The sequence below is a fragment of the Balaenoptera physalus genome (assembly GCF_965194825.1).
Source record: "Balaenoptera physalus genome assembly, chromosome: 1".
NCBI lineage: Eukaryota > Metazoa > Chordata > Mammalia > Artiodactyla > Balaenopteridae > Balaenoptera > Balaenoptera physalus.
In genome coordinates, this window is record NC_138882.1 from 174,633,159 (window position 1) to 174,648,528 (window position 15,370).

The 15,370-nt window shown below is 42.6% G+C and overlaps 1 protein-coding gene and 1 pseudogene across 3 annotated transcripts in view; both read right to left on the reverse strand.

Moving 5' to 3' along the window:
• Nucleotides 1-14,856, reverse strand: part of FAM76A (family with sequence similarity 76 member A) — a 29,952-nt gene extending 15,096 nt beyond the window's left edge. Inside the window, exons 1-5 of one of the 2 annotated variants that reach the window (XR_014257437.1) lie at nt 14,571-14,856; nt 13,210-13,274; nt 10,115-10,169; nt 9,202-9,354; nt 4,271-4,428 (exon numbers count right to left, since the gene is read on the reverse strand). Coding sequence is in view for 1 of the 2 variants with exons in the window: in XM_082441135.1 (XP_082297261.1) it covers nt 4,271-4,428; nt 9,202-9,354; nt 10,115-10,169; nt 13,210-13,274; nt 14,571-14,651 (512 nt within the window). In the remaining variant the exon portion in view is untranslated. The remainder of the gene's footprint in view (nt 1-4,270; nt 4,429-9,201; nt 9,355-10,114; nt 10,170-13,209; nt 13,275-14,570) is intronic. The other variant, XM_082441135.1, reaches the window with a different exon arrangement.
• On the reverse strand, nt 8-4,262 carry LOC309650315 (small ribosomal subunit protein eS6-like; annotated as a pseudogene). The gene is made up of 2 exons: nt 2,204-4,262; nt 8-1,840 (listed from the first exon to the last, which is right to left on the reverse strand). The product of its transcript is annotated as a small ribosomal subunit protein eS6-like (transcript).
• Nucleotides 14,857-15,370: the final 514 nt, after the last annotated feature.

Sequence of the window (15,370 nt, forward strand, 5' to 3'; positions counted from 1 at the left end):
TATCAAGGTTAACTGACCTACCCAGGGATATACAGCTACTTAGCAGTGAAGCTGGGACTAGACACCAGGCTGACATATTTGAACTCCAAGTCCAGTTCTTCCTCACTCTATTTCTGTGAATCTTCTGGTGTCTGAGTCCCACAACAACACTGAAGATCAGTTTTAGCCCCAATAAGTTGACCCCCTAAAACTAGTCTGCAACCCTCTTACTTTGATGGATGTCCAGTCGCCAAGCCCAAAGGATGTTTCAGACCTTTTCTTACTTGGTCTCTTTTCAATATTTGAAACCACTGACCATGCCATCCTTTTTCCCCCCTGACTTTATTGAGGAATAACTGACAAATATAATTGTACATATTTAAAGTGTACGAGGTGACAATTTGATATACATGTACATTATAGAATGATTACCAAGATCAAGATAATTAATACACCCATCACCTCACATACTTAATTCTTTTATTTTATTTTATTTTTTGGCTGCACCACGTGGCTTGCAGGATATTAGTTCCCCGACCAGGGATTGAACCTATGCCCTCTGCAGTGGAAGCACAGAGTCCTAACCACTGGACTCCCAGGGAATTCCCTCTTTTATTTTTTTTAATGATGAGAATGCTTAAGATCTACTCTCAGCAACTTTCAAGCATATAATATGGTATTATTAACTATCGTCACTAAGCTACACATTAGATCCTCAGAACTACTTCTTCTTATAAAGTTTGTACCCTTTGACCTACACCTCCCCATTTCCCTCTCCCCCTGCCCCTGGCAACCACTATTCTATTCTCTATTTCTATGAAATCAGCTTTATTTTTTTTAAGATTCCACATAAAAGTCATACCACATGGTGTTTGTCTTTCTCTCTCTGGCTCACTTCACTTAGCATATGCCTTCCAGGTTTATCTATGTTGTAGCAAATAGCAGGATTTCCTTCTTTTTTTTAATGGCTGGATATTCCATTGTATGTATATACCACATTTTCTTTAGCCATTCATCCCTCAAAGGACATTTAGGTTGCTTCCATAGCTTAGGTATTATGAATAAAGTTATATGAGATACTGATTTCAGTTCCTTCATATATATACCTAGGAGTGATTGCTGGATCATATGATAGTTTTATTTTTAATTTTTTGAGGAAACACCATACTGTTAAGTCCTTTATATATTTTGGATATTAACCCTGATCAGATATTTGGTTTTCAAATATTCACTCCATCCTACTTGAGTGCTTCTAGAATCTGTTCTCAGCCTCCAACCTGAGTCGTGTCATTCAAGAGCATGGTTTTAACAACTATCTATCTTAGTGGTTAGAAATGATGTTCCCCAGATCACCTGCATCAGAATCATCTGAGATGTTCATAAAACAAAGGAGATTCCTGGACTCTATCCTAGATTCTACTGAATTAAACTCTGGGGTAGGGCCACAGAAATCCACATTTTAAAATAATCTCTGCTACCACTGACTCTTATGTGCTATCAATGGCTCATGTTCAAACCTCTCTGAAGGTTTCTAGGCTAAACTCCCACTAAATAATAATTCTTTTTTTTTTTTTTTTTTGATGTCGGATCTTATTTATTTGTTACTCTTTAGAACGTCTTCTTTTTGACCGAGGACAGCTTCTGTCTCTTGACAATCTGTTCCTTGCATTTTTCTTTGGCCTCCTTCATTCTCTTGGCCAAAAGTGTAGCATATTCTGCAGTCTCTTCCTTATTTTTCTTAGTACGCTGTTTCTTCAGAGCAATATGCCAACGTTTGTGTTGCAGAACATGTGGAGCAACAAGACACTGAATTTTGGGTGGTTTAGTCCTAGGTTTCTTACCTTCTTTGTTTAAGGGCCTTCTCACAACATAATGGTAGACATCATCTTCTTTATTTTTTTTTGTTTCTTTATTTTTTTATAAATTTCTTTATTTTTATTTTTGGCTGCCTTGGGTCTTTGTTGCTGCGCGCGGGCTTTTCTCTAGTTGTGGAGAGCAGGGGCTACTCTTCCTTGCGGTGCGCGGGCTTCTCATTGCGGAGGCTTCTCTTGTTGCGGGGCACCGGCTCTAGGTGCGTGGGCTTCAGTAGTTGTGGCTCGCGGGCTCTGGAGCGCAGGCTCAGTAGTTGTGGCGCACAGGCTTAGTTGCTCCATGGCATGTGGGATCTTCCCAGAGCAGGGCTCGAACCTGTGTCCCCTGCATTGGCAGGCAGATTCTTAACCACTGTGCCACCAGGGAAGCCCCATCGTCTTCTTTAGAGAGCTTAAAAAGTTTGCGGATTCTTGCTCTTGGGCCCCAGGCGATGCAGCACAGTTGTATCAGTAAATCTAGAAATATCCTTCTCCCCTTTTTTCACAATGACCAAATTCAGGACACTCAGATTGACATCCACAATGCAACCCCGTACAGATCTGCACTTTCTTTCTCCAGTCCTCCTTGGCCTGTAACAGGAATGCTTTTACTCAGTAGCAAGCAAGACGCGGCCGTGGGTCGTGCCACCCTGATTCATGGTCCCTTGTTTGTCATTCTCACCACTGATTTGGACCACGTAACCCCTCCATTCTTCATCTGGAGCATCAGCAGCAACTTCCATGGCCATAAATTTCTCATAGACGGTACAGAGTTTGCGTTCATAGTCCACTCCAGTGAGTTTCTGGCAGCCAGTGGCTGGGAAAGAGATGTTCAGCTTCATCCTGAAGCAGCCGTTCACCTCCAAGGTGCCATGAAAAAGAGCTAAATAATTCTTCTTGATGCTTTAAACTCAACTTTCCAAAACTGAACTTCTTTTTCCCCCTTCCTATAGTCTCTCTCAGATAAGGATCTACCCATTCACCCAAGTAAGAAATCTGAGAATTGTCCTTTACTCACCCAGCTCCTGTCCATCTATCTGTTCATCACATTATTTAATTTACTCAAAAATCTCCTTCTAAAGTATCTTCCTGAATCTGCCTCTTCAGTGTCACTGCCTCAGTTGAGGTTCTCTATTAACATCTCTTATCTGGACTCTTAACAACAAAGCTTCTTAACTAGCCCCCAGCCTCTTTTTCCTCCAATGCATTCTCCCCAGTAGTCTGGGTTAATTTTTTTTTAAATGCAGATTTGGTCCCTCCTGCATAGATCCTTTCAGTGGCTTCCCGTTAAGATCACTAAGATCAAGTTCATGCTCCTTACCAGGTCCGCTGGATTCCTTTTCCTCCCATATTCCAGCTCCCAATCATAAGCTCCAGCAAAATAAAAGGACTTGCTGTTCCCAAGTTCCGTGTGGTCTCATGCCCTCCGTGTCTTTGCAAATGCTATTCCCTCAGCCTAGAATGTCTCTGCCCATTCCTTATCTGATGATTCTGACTCATCCTAAGATCTAGCTCCAACACCAGCATTTCTCTGATCTTTCGTTCCCTAACCTCCCAAGGCAGTTAATTACCACTGCCTCTTATGCCTGTATTTTGACATGTTTCCACTGTGATGCCCATCGAATTATCCTGCAATGATTTGATTACAGGTCTGTCTTCCCTACCAGACTGCATACTCTTGGATAGTAGCGTGATTCTTTTACTTATCTCTGCATTCCTTGCAGAGAACCTGGCTCATGAAAGTACTTAACAATGAACAAAGAAAATCACAATAGTAATAATAACAACGAATAACTAAAACGTATTGAAGCTTCCTATATGCCGGTTATAAAACTAATCACTATGCACATACTATATATTTTTGCAACAACTCCATGAGGTAATATTATTATTTCCCTCATTTCACAGATGAAAAAACTTGCCCAAGATCCCATACAGAAAACTTGGCAGACCCAGGATTCAATCCAAAGCCAGAACTCTTAACAACTATACAGATACCCTGAAACGAAGCTTAAGACAATAATGAAAGGACATCATTTTGACTGGATCTCACAAGGACAAACCTAGAATATCTATCAATCTCCTAGCCAATATACATAAAAAAGCTGCATCCCTCAGACTGTGAAATGTCCAATCTTCTAGGGAGATAACCCACTCTAACGGAGGGGAGAACGTTACATGTTAAAGTAGAGTAAGTTCCACAAACTTTTAAGACACAACAGAAACCAAGTCAGAAAATCCTGATGCCTTATGGAAGTCTCTCTGGCCCTTGGATGATACATGAATTACAAAATACGACAAAGGAGATTCCCTCTATAGACTAATAACTAGAGAGAAAATAGGAAAATTTAGACAAAATGGTATCTTCCATGGCTAATTGTGTGAGTATTACATCTGACCTCCCAGCACCTCTAGTCCTATCTCATGCATCTCGGGGTTACCTGTTATAATGGCTGCCACCACTCAGTCGACTGTACTGCTCCTTCTCCTGGTGGCTGGCACGGGAAGAACTGCTCAGGTGCTTCCTCTGCTCTTTGGTCTTCTGAAGGACCCGTTTGTATGAAAGTGTGCACAGCCAGCATAGCAATTTCCCATCTACCTGAAAGATGAGGAGACAAAGATAAAGAAGAAGGAATGTGCTAGTGCAGTGGCTGAGAACATGGGTATTAGGAGCTAGAACCTCTGGTTAAGTCCAGATCTGCCACTTACAAGCTGTGTGACCTTACGGAAGTCAGCTGGGTACTCATGGGGTCAATTTCTTCAACTATAAAATGAAGGATAATAGTACCTACTTCAGAGGGCTGGTGCAAGGATCTAGTGACATAATGTAGGTAAAGCATGGTGCAAGGTACATAAAAATTGCTTAATAAAATAGGAGCTGGGGACTTCCCTGGCGGTCCAGTGGTTAAGGCTCCACACTTCCACTGCAGGGGGCACATGTTTGATCCCTGGTGGGGAACTAAGATCCCACATGCTGTGTGGTATGGCCAAAAAATTTTTTTAAAAAATAAGTAAAATAAAAATGAGCTGCTAATTTTATATATTTTTTTATTCTGTTTTTCTTCAACTTAACACAGACCAGAGCAAAGTTCCCATAAGAATTTCAAAAGACACAAATATCTCTATGGTGCTCATCAAGGAAAACACAGCAGGGAAAAGAGAAGACAGAAGATGAAACATAAAATTTACACTTTAGGCTTCCCTGGTGGCGCAGTGGTTGAGAGTCTGCCTGCCAATGCAGGGGACATGGGTTCGAGCCCTGGTCTGGGGAGATCCCACATGCCATGGAGCAACTGGGCCCGTGAGCCACAACTACTGAGCCTGCGTGTCTGGAGCCTGTGCTCCGCAACAAGAGAGGTCACGACAGTGAGAGGCCCGCACACCGCAATGAAGAGTGGCCCCCGTTCGCCGCAACTGGAGAAAGCCCTCGCACAGAAACGAAGACCCAACACAGCCAAAAATTAAAAAAAAAAAAAAAAAAAAAAAAATTCACACTTTAGCTTTATTTTTTTTCTTTTTTTTTTTTAAATTTATTTATTTATTTTTGGCTGCACTGGGTCTTCGTTGCTGTGCGGGGGCTTTCTCTAGTTGTGGTGAGTGGGGGCTACTCTTCGTTGTGGTGCGTGGGCTTCTTATTGCGGTGGCTTCTCTTGTTGTGGAGCACGGGCTCTAGGCACGCAGGCTTCAGTAGTTGTGGCACATGGGCTCGGTAGTTGTGGCTCACAGGCTCAGTAGTTGTGGCGCACGGGCTTAGTTGCTCTGCGGCATGTGGGATCTTCCCGGACCAGGGCTCGAACCCGTGTCCCCTGCACTGGCAGGCGGATTCTTAACCACTGCGCCACCAGGGAAGCCCTATACTTTAGCGTTAATACCTTATAAATGGCTCATAAAATGGTATGCTGGATATCTTTTCTCAGATGGAAAGAAATGTCTCCAGAAAAAGACTGATGGGCAAGTAGCTTCCAGGGCCCCAATCCCTGGTGGTGGCCTACCATGACACTTTGTTTGATTTAGAAAAAGTTGATCACTTTGGGCAGAAGCAGCTCTGCACCAGGGTGCAGGGCACAGGGCTAGGAAAGCAGAATGGGGCTTCCACAATCCTCTGAAGCTGGGGTGCCTCTGTACAGCACTCAGATTGCAAAACTAAGTTTGTGGGGTGGCCTGGTACAAGTGGCAGGGCAGCAGAGCTGGTTGCAATTACTCAGGTTGGGGAGGGAGTGTGCTGATATTTTATGGAATCTTAGTTTTCATGTCTTGCCTCTAAATTAGATCTTCTGCCCCATCTTGAACATGGGTAAGCCAGACCATCATTTACCTAAAGTATTTATCTTGTTAGCAAAAGCCTCTTTGCACCTCATTCTCCTCACCTATTAACAAGTCATCAGTCTGAATCTATCCCCTTCTTTCCAACTCCACTGCTTCCACCCAAGCAAAGCCATTCTTACCTGTCACAACTGCAAGACCCACCTAAATGATCTCGCTATTTTTCTCCAGATCAACCATTTCCACATAGCTGCCAAAGAGGGCTTCTTAAATGTAAATCTGATTATGTCTCTTCTCGCCTTAAAATATAAAATCTAAACTTTTTACCATAGCCTATGTTGACTTAAATGTAGCCTCTGCCTGCCTTTATAATCTCATTCTCTGTTCACTCTGCCTTCTTCCTGTTCTTCCCATCTGCCAAGCTCATTCTTGCCTCAGGGCCTTTTCATAGCTGGTCTCTCTTCCCAGGATCTTTGCCCTCCAGAGCTTCCCATGGCTGCTTCCTTCTCATCTTTCTTGTTTCAGCTCAGATTTTATCTCCATGCAGGTCCTCCTGATTGCCCAATCTAAACTGGCCTCCCCAGTCACTCTCCACCATATACCTTATTTCCTTATAGCACTTACACCTAAAATCTGTGTTCATTTATTTCCTTGTTTGTTCTCATCCATCTCTTACACACATAAATAAAAGCTCTGAGAGAATAAGGTCTCTTCTGCTTAGTTCATCAGTGTATTTCCAATACCCAGAGCAGTGTCTGAGACATGATAAGCATCTAATTATTTGTTAACGAATGTATAAATGAATTTTGAAACCAAACTTCAGTTTGCTGCATTTCATGGTTATGGGATATGGCCTTAAGATCTGACTTTAAAATACTCTAGGAGGACTTCCCTGGTGGCACAATGGTTAAGAATCCGCCTGCCAATGCAGGAGACACGGGTTTGATCCCTGGTCTGGGAAGATCCCACATGCCACAGGGCAACTAAGCCCCGTGTGCCACAACTACTGAGCCTGCGCTCTAGAGCCCGCAAGCCACAACTACTGAGCCCACGTGCCACAACTACTGAAGCCCGCACACCTAGAGCCCGTGCTCTGCAATGAGAAGCCCGCGCACTGCAACAAAGAGTAGCCCCCACTCGCTGCAACTAGAGAAAGCCTGCGCCCAGCAACGAAGATCCAATGCAGCCAAAAAAAACACAAAAAAACTCTAGGAGACCTTGCCCAGGAAAGAGCTTTCACTGAAGAAGGGTTTGAAAACAAAGCAACTGCATTGAAAAGAGAGCCAGTTTTAAACATGAAAATCACACACTGAACCACAGGGCACTTTATTTCAGATCTCTCCTTCACAAATAAACTTTAAAAATATAAAATCACCCTCTCAGAATTAAACTATCATAAAGAAATAATCATAGATAACACTGAGTACTTAATCATGTGCCAGATTCCTTCTGAAGGGGTTTACACTTGACCTTCATAAAAACGATGAGGTCTGATCAGCCTCATTTACGGATGAGGAAACTGAGGCACTGATAGATTAACTCGCCCAAAGTCACACAACAAGTAAGTGACAGACAAAGATTTCAACCCAGGCACTCTGAGTCCAGATCATCCACCCTCAATCCCTAAGCTTGGTCCTCCTAAAGTTTATAAATAGGTGATTGAGGATGCCTACAAATACGCAAACTCTTATGATAGGATTGTAACTAGAAAGTAGAAACAATGAATTCTAGTGTAATCCAATTAATAATAATATAGGTACCATTTAATGAAGTATAGTATATGCTAGGCTCAAAATTGTTTTATATACCTATCTCAATTAAATCTCCCTATGCCCTTGTGAAGTAGCTACTGTTATTCCCACAGTAAAGATGACAAAACTGATGCACAACAGGAGTAAATAATTTGCCCAGGATCATTCAGCTAAGCCAGAAGTGGGCTGGAACCCAGCTCTATGGGACTAAAAAGCTTGTGCTCCAACTATTATTATATGTTACCTTCTGATTACTAATTCAGCTTCTCTAGTATCTTGATTCAGGGAAGAGGTGCCCTGGTTGGCAGGCAGGAGTATTCTGGTCACTGGAAAGTTACTTCCTCCCATTGTAAATTAATGAATTTGGTTACCACGAATCAGCTTTTGAGAGCCTAAGCATCTCTGAAAAGCATCTCTGGACACTGAGAATTTCTGTACTACATTCTTTCATTCAAAAAATATTTATCGAGTACCTACTATGTGCCAGGCTGCTGGTAATACAGCATGAAAACAAGATGGACAAAGAGCTCATACTCTAGTGGGAGTGGACAAACATGTAAACAAACAAGATAATTTCTCATAACGTTACATGCTATGAAGACAATAAACAGGGTACTATGATAGAGTGACTGGGGGAGTTAGTAAAGAAGGTCTCTGTGAGAAGCTGGCAATTGAGCTGAGACTTGACACAAGGAACCAGTTACGACACTCTGGAGAAGGCTGTATATCAGGCAAATCCAGCCGGCACAAAGGTGGAAATGAGACTGGCATATCTGAAGGACTGAAAGGTGGCCAGTGTGGCTGGACCAAGGGAGGAGGAGGGGAGTGTGATGGAAGATGAGACTGAGAGTCAGGTATGGACCTTGCAGGCTATGGAAGGATTTTGGGTTTCATTCTAAGTGCAAGTGGAAGCCACTGGAGGGTTTTAAACAGACCAAATCTAAACCATTTTAATTCCACCAAGGTACCATCATTCCACATAGAGGTTTATCTATATCATCTTCTTGTGGTCTTTAACTTCAAAAGATAGTAAAACTGGTAATAGACTATACCCTGCTTAAGTCACAATCTCTCCTTTAAAGAGTTTTGTAAAATTTTGCCAATCACCACTTCACTTACAAGGGATGTTGAACACTGTAATTCAAATTCTCATGAAATACTAACCTATGAAATGTTAGAATACAATGGTCCACATTTGATAAATGAAGAAAACAAAGGCTGAATATCTTCTTCAAAGTCAATAACAGAATTTGGAGAGGAACTGAGAAATCAATCTTGGTTATATGTCTTTTTAACACAACTGGCCCACCTTAATTTCTCTGAAAGAAAAAAATATCAAGAAAAACACAGAGATTTACCTTCTTTCTATCATCTTTCCTGTCAAATGCACACTGCTGCTTGCACTGTTCACAAGAATATGGTGGTCCATACTTCTTCTCTGAATTTGTGCAGCGCTGGCATTTGTTGCCAATAAATGCTGCAATTATGTTGCAATACTGACAAGGTTTGGGCTTAAAGAGAAAAAAAAAGTGTCAAGTAAGTATATTGTAAAATACCAGTGCATTTTTTTTTCCAGTGCATTTTTTAAAGCAATGATTTCTATCATACATAGTTCATTAGTCATGGTAAACATGCATTCCCAACTTCATAAATTTCCTTTTACACTGATCCAATAAAGCCCAATTCCTAACACCATGTAAAGTGTTTTTCTGCACAGGACTATTGATTTTTAAATAAATAAACAAACAAATAACAAAAAGCCATTAGCATATATGCTGGGACTTCTCTAACCAATTCAACAGAACCAGCTCTTGGAGAAATGAGCAAGTGTGTCCAAATTTCTGAAAAGGCCTCTTTGACATTATCAGTGTATAAACGTGTGGGGAGAATGCCTGCAAGGACACAGTATGCTGGACCCTAACACTGAAAGAAAAAAAAATCATTCATCAAAATGAATAGTCAACTGTTACCAAACAAAGAGGTCACGTCATAGGATTCATCATTCCCCTTCTCTTTACATACTGGTTACTGAAGCTTCTCAAGGAAAATTATAATCACAATCCTGCCACAGTGACTATAAACACAGAACTCCTTAATACTAAGTATTAGCTAAGTTTGAAAGCTAAAACACTACATAAATTTTTCTGAGAACATTTTTACACATAACTAGGTCTTCTAATAAAAATATTGTAATTATATTAATAGTCCACAGAATGTAAGGTCCCAAGAGACCTGACTACTCACTGTTAGGTACAGAGAAACCCTACTTACCGTTCCATACAACTGCACATTCTGAGCACATTTCTTGCATATTGTATTGGTTTTACTGTTAAGGAAGAAAGAGACACAAGGCTTTATAAGAAAAAAATCATTTTACTTACAACATCTGAAAACTGATTCTTCCTTAAGTCCAAGGAATTTGTTCATTACTAAATGCCAAGGTGGAATATGGTTTGGACATTTGATTAACTGAAGGGTGAGTATCTGGCCAGTAACTCTTTTAATTATTCTGTAGTTATAAATTTTATTAGCTCAAATACAAGGAGGCTTTGGTTAAAATGGAGAGTGAGTTATTTCTGATTATGACATCTCCAAGTACCACTAAGTAAAATTATCAGATATGCAAAGGACCCTCAAAAGAATATTATGTTAGACCAAAATGGACTAGCAGAAAAGAAATTAATTCTCCTCAATTCAGACGACCAGCTGAGAAATTTGAGATGAAGAGTAAAGTATTTGTCTTTGGGATATAAGCTCAGAGACTCTATCCATGTTGACCTTACTCTGTCTATGTTCTCCTCTGTAAGTAAAAGTATATGAAAATCCCCGATGTGGGGAAATAGATGCTAACACCAAATATTTTTTCAATATTTCCAATTTCTCTAAGAGCTAAGCACTGACAAAAATAAACACGCCCTTTCCCTTGTGAAGATCCAAGTCATATTACCTACATGCCTAAACTGATAAACTGCCTTGGGGAAAAAAAATTATCTTCAAATAAAGTCTAACCCTTCACAAAGGGAGGTACAAACAAATGCTTGATGTTTAAGAACAGTTTAAACAATATTTGGGGGCTAAAAACAAAATCACATAAAAATCCAGTATATCGCTACTTTGTGATTTTTTCCCCATACAATTCCTATCGAAGTGACTATAAACTTAAAAGACAAAAGAAAAACCTCAAAGTAAAAAACATTAAATTAAAATGAGATATTCAAACAAAATATTTCCCAGGGCAATTTTCTGCCATTTTAAAAAGGCAATTCAGGGACTTCCCTGGTGGTCCAGTGGGGTCCAGTGGTTAGGTCTCAGCACTTCCACTGCCGTGGCCCGGGTTCAATCCCTAGTGGGGAACTAAGATCCAACAAGCCACAGGGTGGCCAAAAAGAAAAAAAAAAGGCAGTTCAGGAACTGAAGTACATTGAAAGAGACCTCTAGAAAGAGGATTAGCATCAGTGATTCTGTGATGTTGAACATTTGGGTTTATTTTAGATTTATTACTCAAGGAGTGGGACATATATATCAATATATACAAATGCTCTTGACATCTTAGAAAAAAAATGCAAAAAACCTATTTCTATAATCCATCTTGAATTAATTTTTATGTATGGTGTGAATTAAGGGTTAAACTTCAAATCTCACCCTACACACAGAAATAAATTTGAAAGGGATCATAGGCCTAAATGTAAAAGCTAAAATATAAACCTTCCAGAGTATATTCTGTGTGTTTCATTACACAGATACATACTGTTTGTAAAACTCATCGAATGATGCACTTAAGATTTGAGCATTTCAATGTGTGCAAATTTTACCTCTAAAAAAATTTAGAAACCATAAACAAATATTGAACTCTAAGTTAATGATATGCATGCTGAAGTGTTTAGGGTCGAGTACACTGATGTCCACAACTTTAAACTGCATCACAAATACGATGGATTAATACACTGATGGATAGAGAGATGGATAGATGCAAATACAGTAAATGTAAATTGTAGAAGCTAAGTAGTGGGTAGATGAGTGTTTACTATCTAGTTTTTTTTTTTTTAATTTTTATTTATTTATTTATGGCTGTGTTGGGTCTTAGTTTCTGTGCGAGGGCTTTCTCCAGTTGCGGCAAGCGGGGGCCACTCTTCATCGCGGTGCACGGGCCTCTCACTATCGCAGCCTCTCTTGTTGCGGAGCACAGACTCCAGACGCGCAGGCTCAGTAATTGTGGCTCACGGGCCTAGTTGCCCCACGGCATATGGGATCTTCCCAGACCAGGGCTCGAACCCATGTCCCCTGCATTGGCAGGCAGATTCTCAACCGCTGCGCCACCAGGGAAGCCCCAACTATCTAGTTTTTTTTAGCTTTTTTTTTCTTTGAAAATATACATAACGAAATGTCAGGGAAAATATTCCTAGAATTGAAATGAAGCTGACTGAAATTAGGCTTCTGGGTCCATGTGTGAGCTGGCAAACAGACCCCATCCTGCTTAAGGCAATATTACCTACAGCCACAGTTCCCCAAAAGTTTAACTTACTCTACCAATAAACCACCTTGCTGCTATTAAAAAGTCCCCCAAAGATGTGTGTTCATTCACACCTAAATATTTTTCACACTTTTCAAAATGAGATTCACACAAGGCAAGTGTAAAGGCAAGTGAGTTTTTTCAAATGTGACTAGGGGTAACAAACTCTTTATCAGAGTGTCACATTTTCAAAAGTATCTTCTTTTGGCTTATAAATTCTTCAAACTCTGCATATAAACATACTAGAGCACAAGGCTCATGTTTTACTGTTGTGGGGTTGGTTTCTTAGTGTCAAAAATGTCAAAACCATAATATAGGGCTTCCCTGGGACACGGGTTTGATCCCTGGTCCGGGAAGATCCCACATGCCGCGAAGCAACTAAGCCCATGGGCCCCAACTACTGAGCCTGCGCTCTAGAGCCTGTGAGCCCCAACTACTGAAGCCAGCAAGCCCCAACTACTGAAGACCGCGTGCCCAGAGACCGTGCTCCACAACAAGAGAAGTCACCACAGTGAGAAGCCTGCGCACAGCAACAAAGACCCGATGCAGCCAAAAATAAATAAATAAATAAATAAATTAATTAATTTAAAAAAACCCCACAATATAAAATTATCAAGGATGTGGAAAATAAGTAACTAATAATTTAAGCAATTAATGAATAACTAGGGAACAATATGTGTATTTTACCTCCATTGTGTTATAACAGGAAATGGCAGAATCTGTGTATAATGCAATTGATTACAGATCTATATATTACAATGCAACTGATTACAGATCTGTATATTGAAATGCAATCGATTACAGATTTTAAAACGAAAAGCCTATTAGCATCTTTCGTGGTCAATGAAAACTGTACCTCTCCTGCTGGTACTCAGTCCTACAGTAGGTGCACTTCACAACAGGGTGTGCAATCCGACATTCCTGAAATATGAAATGAGGATATAATTTTAAAAGTCAGTCAGAAATGGAGAGAGTCTTCAGTAGGAGGCAGAAGACCTGGGTACTATTCCAAGCATAGCCATTGTGCTTGAGTGAGTCACTTAAACTTTCTGGGACTAATTTTTTTTGTCTGTAAAACTGGCACCACCACCCTGCATTGATGTGGGAGTTAAGTAAGAATTTATATGGAACTAGTCATAAATTGTAAAACAAAGGTATGAATAAGCCTCAGACCTAGGGAATGAGAAGCCCTGGATTCTAGTCCAGTTCTGCCTCCGCCACTGTATGATTTTTGAGCAGGTTCACTTGTGAAACCAAAGCACTGCATTAAAATCATTATTGCTTACATATATAAAACTCCCTTAAAATAAATAAATAAATACACAAACATATAATCAAATACGTATTTTTTTTAAGGCCAAAAAGGCATTCAGACATTTGACTTTTTGAGCTCTCTCATACCTAGTAAACAAAAAGAGACAAAGTCATGGCCATTGGAGGCAATGATGACACACAATTATGAGTTAGCCATACCAGAGACACAAACTCTGGATTATCTGGAGATATCTCAACATCACTCTCCAGCCGGCTTGGTGACTTTTAACTGTCGCTTCACAGCACCTCTATTCATTTAAATAGGCAAAGCAAGATGAAGCAACTTAAAAGAAAAAAAGAGAACTTGGACCTTCAGGGGTAAAAACTGATCAGCAGCTGGTTACGGCGAGGGCAGAAGGTCACTAACTAGAAGCTGAAATATCATCCTTTTGCTTCGTGCGTTTGACTGTGGGGCTTTATTATAAAGCCTGGCTACCTCTGACTCTGGGACTGGCTGAAAAGTGCCCGTGAGGCGCCCGAGTTCGACACGATCGTCCCAGACAGCACCCAACTCTGGAGTTCTGTCCCAGGCGGGGCAGGAGGTCCCTAAGCCTGAAACCCAGCAGACCCCGGCGCGGGGGGAAGCCAGCCCAAGAGGGATCTCCGCCGCGGCTGGTCGAGGGCGAGCGGGGGACCAGCTGTCCCCTCCCCCGACCTCACGGGGTTCGAGAACAATCCCTCGCGGTTGCTAAGCACCCGGACACGCCGGCCGCTGGGGCCTGGACACGGCGCGGGTCTCCCCCACGTGCCCCGCCAGCCCCCGGCGGAGCGGGTGCGGTTCCTCAGCTAGGCGGGCCTGCCACGCCCTGCCCGGGGGACCCCGCCGGGCGTCCCCACAGAACCGGGAGCTCCGGGCCGCGCCTCCAGCGTCCCAGTTCCCGGCTGCCGCCCCAGCCCGCGCACCTTGCACAGCTGCTGCCCCTGAGACAGCGCCTCGAAGGGGAAGCGCTGGTGGCACTTGGTGCAGGCGTAGAGCGCCGCCATGTCCGGCCCGGGCCGTGCTCACAGCCCTACCGGCCCGGCCCGCCGCTTTATCTGACAGTCTGAAACACAACCTGGCGGCGGCAGGCTGCGGGCTGCGGCAGGCGGGCGGGTCCTCGGGTGCGGGCGGACCAAGGCGGGCGCGGCGGCGCTGGGCGCCCGTTCACAGGTTCATTTTGACGTCTATCAAGGAGGAAGGGGCGGAACACGGAGCTTCTTACGACTCTGATTCGGTCTGGACTGGAGTACGCCACTTATGACGCGCGCGGCCTCGATTATGTAAAGCGCAGTCACGAGGGGGCGCCGCTGGGAGGGAAAGTCTCCCGCGGGGGGACCTCTGAAGTGCCTAGGCTCCTCCCACTTCGCTCTCTGTTCCCGCCCTCGCTCCTCCTCTTTCACAGCTGGAGCAACCGTACTTCTCGCGATATCTCCACAGAGTTGTGATGTTTTGGTTTCCATGGAGTTGCCCTCTCGCAGCTGGTTGAGCCGAGCGCGGTGCATTGTTGAACTAGAACTTGGCCGCCACCCCGACCCTGAAGAAGATGGGGGCTTATGAGAAAACGCCTCCAACGTCGGGGTAGGAGGGGCCCGCACAGCCCTCTCACTCGAGGGAGGAGAGGAAACGTGAGAGGCAACTTAGAGGGATGCCCTCTGTCTGAGATCCCTAAAAAAGAGGGACCTCTAGGGTCCCTGACCTCCAGAGAGAAAGAAGCCCCAGAGAG